At 36.2% G+C, this 6,074-nt stretch overlaps 1 protein-coding gene and 1 long non-coding RNA gene across 2 annotated transcripts in view; one reads left to right on the top strand and one right to left on the bottom strand.

Annotated features, from left to right (window-relative positions):
• Positions 1 to 4,716, top strand: part of LOC106880546 (cullin-1) — a 40,644-nt gene extending 35,928 nt beyond the window's left edge. Inside the window, exon 18 of the mRNA XM_014930535.2 lies at positions 3,810 to 4,716. Coding sequence (XP_014786021.1) covers positions 3,810 to 3,890 — 81 coding nt within the window. The 3' untranslated portion in view covers positions 3,891 to 4,716. The remainder of the gene's footprint in view (positions 1 to 3,809) is intronic.
• LOC106875471 (uncharacterized) overlaps positions 1 to 6,074 on the bottom strand; it is a 308,728-nt gene that overhangs the window by 40,031 nt on the left and 262,623 nt on the right. The gene's annotated exons all lie outside the window — the stretch shown is intronic.

Below are 6,074 nucleotides of genomic sequence, written 5' to 3'. Positions count from 1 at the left end.
GCACATAAAAGACACCATTTCGAGCGTGGCCGTTTTCGTGCGGGTGACACGTAAAAGCACCCACTACACTCTCTGAGTGGTTGGCGTTAGGAAGGGCATCCAGCTGTAGAAACTCTGCCAAATTAGACTGGAGCCTGGTGTTGCCATCTGGTTTCACCAGTCCTCAGTCAAATCGTCCAACCCATGCTAGCATGGAAAGCGGACGTTAAACGATGATGATGATATATATATATATATATATATAGTAATATTATATTTAGGTACAGGTGTGGCTGTGTGGTAAGAAGCTTGCCTTCTCACCATATGGTTCAAGTTCAGTCCTACTGTTTGGCACCTTGGGCAAGTGTCTTCTACTATGGCCTTGAGTTGAGCGAAGCCTTGTGAGTGAATTTAGTACATGGAAACTGAAAGAAGCCCATTTTATGTGTGTATATCTATGTATGTGTGTGTTTTCCCCCCATCACCGCTTGACAACCGCTGTTGTTGTGTTTATGTCCCTGTAACTTAGTAGCTTGGCAAAAGAAACTGATAGCATAAATACTAGGCTTTAAAAAAAAAAGTCCTGGGATGGATTCATTTGACTAAAACCCCTCAAGGTGGTGCTCCAGCATGGTGACAATCAAATTACAGAAACAAGTAAAAGAAGAAAAGAATATTAATTTATTATAATTATACTCTTGTGTTTTTCTCCATCACAACATATGAATGAGAAAGAAGGGGTGATAGATGAATAAAGAATGAAGGGGTGATAGCAAACTGGTAGTGAGGGTATTTCAACTCTGTGAGTATATGTGTGTGTATGTAAAAAGGAGGGAGGTGTGTGTGTGTGTGTGTGTGTAATGGAAGTGGGATGGTGAACATTCAATGATGAAAAGAAAAATCAAACAGCGTTTCAACTTTCTGTAAGTCTATGTGTGTGTGTGTGTACAAGGGAAGTATGTGAATATATGTGTGAACCAGTGTTCTCTTAGTAACAAATGATGATGGATGTCACATTTCAAAAGACAACCACTAGATAACATTCACAGGTGTATTAATTTGATTTATCATCCATATTTATAAATAAAATACTACAATAAGCCATCATATTTGATGACACGGGGTCTGCTAGTATATTAATAAATGGCAATCTTTATATCCAACATATTGTGGATTTTGTGTTAGAACACTACATTATTTACCTTGAGAGGATTTCTTACAAGGATGCTTGGTGCATAAAAGCACCCTTATTTATATCAGTGGCAGACAAGAATTGTCTGCTATAGGCACTGGAACTGCTAGATTACATGATTTTGCCCTGTCCAGTTTTGTCAGCGGCAGATGTCTGGTAGCGACATTAACTGCTGAATCTCACTGTCAGTGATATATAGAATTTCAATGTCTTTTCAGACACTGATGTTGCATACAGCCAGCGAGCTTATTAAAAAAATAATTAATAGTGATAGAAGCAGTATTAATACCAAAAGGCAATCTTTATATCCAACTTAACATATATGTTGTGTTAGAATACCAAATGCTGTGTTATTTATCTTGAGAGGACCTCTCAAATGGATGCATGGTCCATAAAAGCACTCATGCATATATTGTTGGCAGATGAAAATTGTCTGTGATGGACACCAGAACTGCTAGCAATGTATGTATTAATACATACTCATGATTCTGAGGGCAACACCTTAACCACTAGGCGTGGCTTAGTGGTTAAGGTGTTGCCTTCATGATCAGAAGACTGTGGTTTCAATTCTTAGACTGGGTGGTGCATTGTGTTCTTGAGTTCGTTTCTCTGTGATCAATTCGACACCTGATGCCTGGTACACTGTGCATCTGTTCAGGCAACGGAAATTTGATTGAAGGAGTGAGCTAATGTACAACACATACATTTGATCATTATAAGCAGATTATTTGTGCAGGTTGTTCGGCAAAAGCTGAACACTCATATGTCATATTTGATAGGAGAGTCCCATCACATTTATCTATATTAATATATATTAGTATATATTTATATACATATGTTAATATGACTGAAGTGTTTGCAGAGTACTCAGCATATTTGGAAGCAATGTAAGTTTACTTCTTACGACTTGGTAGTTGTTTCTTCTCATGGTAGCAATAGCAGATTCCAGACTCATTTCAAGGATGTATCTGAGAGGATGAGTTTCACTTCATGATGAATGTGTGGTGTTCAGTTTTGAAGTAAAGTAAGAATAGGAATTCTAGGAATTAGAGAGAGTTACTGGGTTGCACAGCACACTATCTCTACACTAGGCTTTCCAACGCCTACAACCACATACCCATGCCTAAATAGTTTTTGATTTAAGTAAATAAAGATATGAGGGGTAATTTATTACTTTATTGTATGGGGAAACTTAAAGCATTTACGCACAATCACACATACAAGAACCAGCCTGATGTATATTCTAAAACCTAATGCACATGTACACATACCTTTATATGTCACTATGACCCTATATATATATATATCTTCTTTTACTTGTTACAGTCATTTGACTGCAGCTATGCTGGGGCACTGCCTCAAAGAGTTTTAGTTGAACAAATTGACCCCAGGACCCTTTTTTTTTTTTTTTTTTTTTTACTTATTCTATTGGTCTCTTTTGCCGAACTACTGAGGTATGGGGAGGTAAACACACCAACACAAGTTGTCAAACAAAGGTGGGACACATACACACACATATAATGGGCTTCTTTCAGTTTCTGTCTACCAATCCACTCACAAAGCTTTGGTTGACCCAAGGCTACAGTAGAAGACGCCCAAGGTGCCACACAGACTGAACCCAGAACCTTGTGGTTGGGAAGCAAACCTCTTACTATACAGCTATATATTTATAACTTCAAGAAGACACATTCACACAGATACACCTAAAAATATATACAAATATACTGAGATGCATGCACACACATACATCCTATATGCATGGATACATACATATCTATGTATATGCATTAATTTGAATGGATTATCTCTTAAGTTATAATATAATCTACTTTCTCATTACTTGTTAATAAGATTGATCTTCATAAAAACTGTCAAAATGAATTGGTCATTTAAAGAATTTCTATTAACATCTAAAGGTGCAAATGTTGCTAGTTAGTAAGCTTACTTGCTTCCCAACCATATGGTCTTGAGTTCAGTCCCACTGTGCAGCCTTGGGCAAGTGTCTTCTGCTATTGTTCTGGCTGACCAATACCTAGTGAGTCAATTTGGTAGATGGAAACTGAAAGAAGTCCCACGTGTGTGTACAAGCTGGTATAGATTGTCTACCTGTCTTGACATGGTGTGATAATTGTAAATGGGTATTATTGTCATGTAAGCAGTGTCATTGATTTCCAATATTCTGCAAAGAACATTAGTCACATGGAAATATTACCTTGCTTGTAAATGCATGAGGGTTGGTAACAGGAACCATATTAGGCCATAGAAAACCATCATCATCATTGTTTAATGTCAGTTTTCCATGCTGGCATTGGACGGATGGTTTGACAGAGATGACTGCACCAGACTTCTGTGTCTGTTTTGGCAAGGTTTTTACGGCTGGATGCCCTTCCTAACACCAACCACCCAGCAGAGTGGTCTGGTGCTTTTTATGTGGCACAAGCACAGGTGAGGTCAGTTTTGGCATGGTTTTTAGGGCTGGATACCCTTCCATGCACACAACCACTTTACAGTGTGAAAATCTGTCTGACCCATGCAAGCATGGAAAATTGGACTTTGAAAAGTGATAGTGATATTGATAACGACGACTATGATGATGGCAATGTTGAATGATGTCTTGTTTTCTTTTTTCTTCTTCCAGAAATGCATCGATAATCTTATTGAGAAAGAATATTTGGAGAGAGTCGATGGCCAAAAAGACGTCTACAGTTACCTAGCCTAGTTCCTGTGTCTGAGTGCAGATGAAGTTTTTAATTTAGCCAGTTAATAATAATAACAACACTACTTTATTGCTGGATCTTTGCTGTCATCGGCTTTACTAGCAGGAAGGAGAAGAGCAGAAAAGAAACTGACTCCAGTTCTGTTTTTTGTGTCTGAAAAGCAGTGTCATTTTCTTCAAGTTGTGCAGACCAGCATCGCAACAAACAAGAGCATTTATTGGTTGGTTGGTTGGTTGGTTGGTTTGTTGATTGGCTGGTTGTTCCAGCAATGGAGTTGAGCATTTTACAATACTGCTCCTGTCCTCTCTCTTCACTTCCCGTTGTTGTTTAGAAAAAAAAAATGTTTTTCTGAAAACAAACTTGTAAAAATTATCAATGGATTAATTTATATTGCTTTCTCATTCCTTGAAACGAGGAAGATGTAGCTGGTATTTTTTTATTATTTTTAATTTTTTTAAATCTTTTTTTTTTTTTTAATTCTCCATGCGCTCTCGTACAATGGAAAACATTCCTGTATTTGCTGAACTGTGCTTTTCTTGAATGGAAACATTCCCACCTTTGCTGAAATTTCTTCTATTCTTCTCACTGTTCATTTGTGAGAAATGTTTGGTCTCTTTCCCTGGCTCCACAGATCTTATATAGTCCACTCACTGTCTTGGACTGTCTTGGGTACTATTTTCCTCTCTTGATCTTTTTTATATAATTAGAACCCAGCCAGTTCAATACCCAATTACGAACAAAAGAAAATAAACCAAAAACCAAGAAAAAAAAAACATCCAAAAAAACAAAGCAAACAGACAAAAAATAAAATAAATATAAGCAAAGCTATTTCCTTCTCTCAATCTGTTTATTGCTATTCATTTTAATGCGTTGCAATTCTCTTGGGAGATTGTTCCATATTCCTAGGTGGGTATTGGTTTTTTTGAGAATTCCTTTCTCTCTGTGTCATTCTGTTCATTTCTTCACCCCTCTCTCTCTTTGCTTCCCTCTCTTTACCCTTATCCCACACTGTCTCTTGGTTGATAAAACATAAGAAATTAAGAAATTCTACGGTACCTAATAACAACAATATGATGTGATGAACAGTGGCCTTGTCCCATGTGGATTAATCTTTTCTTTTGTGGTTTTTCTTTGATAGAACTTCTTTAAAACTGGTTTCTGAAGGCAAAATTTTTGCTTGACATACATGTCGATTTCTTCAACCCAAAGTTGTATTACATAACAACACCAGGATATCTTATGCTCTTGTACCAAAATCTCAAAACCAAAACGATATTCACTGTTAACAATCAAATCAAATCATTAATTGAAGAATGCCTTGACAAAAGAATTAATTTTTTCTTTCCTAATATTGTTTGAAGATGTGGTAAATTTTTAAATTCATGGGGTTTGCGGAAAGAACAAAAGAAAAAGACCCCACCTCCTCCAAAAATTTATGAAAGTTAGCTCAGAAATGGTTGGCTTGTTTTTTCAAAAATTGCAATAAAACACAAAACAGTTTCTCTTTGAGAATTTCCTTAAAAGTAAGAATGTAAATAAAATTATAGCAAAAAAAAAAAAAAATCCCCAAAAGAGCAAAACTAACTCTTGAAATAAAAAAGACAATGGTGTCTTACACACACACACACACACACACATACACACACTGTTATTGTTGTATCTAATATAAAGAACATTTGATTGATGGGAAGCAACAATCAATATCTGACTTCGGCACTGCCTTTGCTGATAGCTTTCTTTAATTTCATTGTAGAGACTCTGCTCAGAGAAACAAGGCTTGGAATCCCTTTTAATACCAAAAACATATAAAGCCAACCTATATGAACACGGCTTTCTCATCTTTGACTGACTCCTTTAATTCCTCACCCCCCACCCCTTTCCACACTGAAGAAAGGACGATACAAAAAGCCACATTTGGTTCTGTATATATATATATATATATTGTGTGTGTGTGTGTATATATATATGTCTGTGTGTATGTGTATATATAGTGTGTGTATATGTGTGTGTGTGTGTGTATGTATGTCTATATATTTACATATGTATATGTGTATATATATATGTATGTGTGTATATATGTCTGTATGTGTGTATATATATGTATGTATGTGTGCTTATGTGTGTATGTGTGTATTTATGTATGTATATGTATGTATATATATGTATGTGTACATAAGAGTATAGAT

This window comes from Octopus bimaculoides, chromosome 4 (genome assembly GCF_001194135.2).
Source record: "Octopus bimaculoides isolate UCB-OBI-ISO-001 chromosome 4, ASM119413v2, whole genome shotgun sequence".
Classification (NCBI taxonomy): Eukaryota; Metazoa; Mollusca; class Cephalopoda; order Octopoda; family Octopodidae; genus Octopus; species Octopus bimaculoides.
The sequence above is the reverse complement of the archived record's forward strand: the minus strand, read 5'-3'. Positions and strand labels throughout refer to the sequence as shown.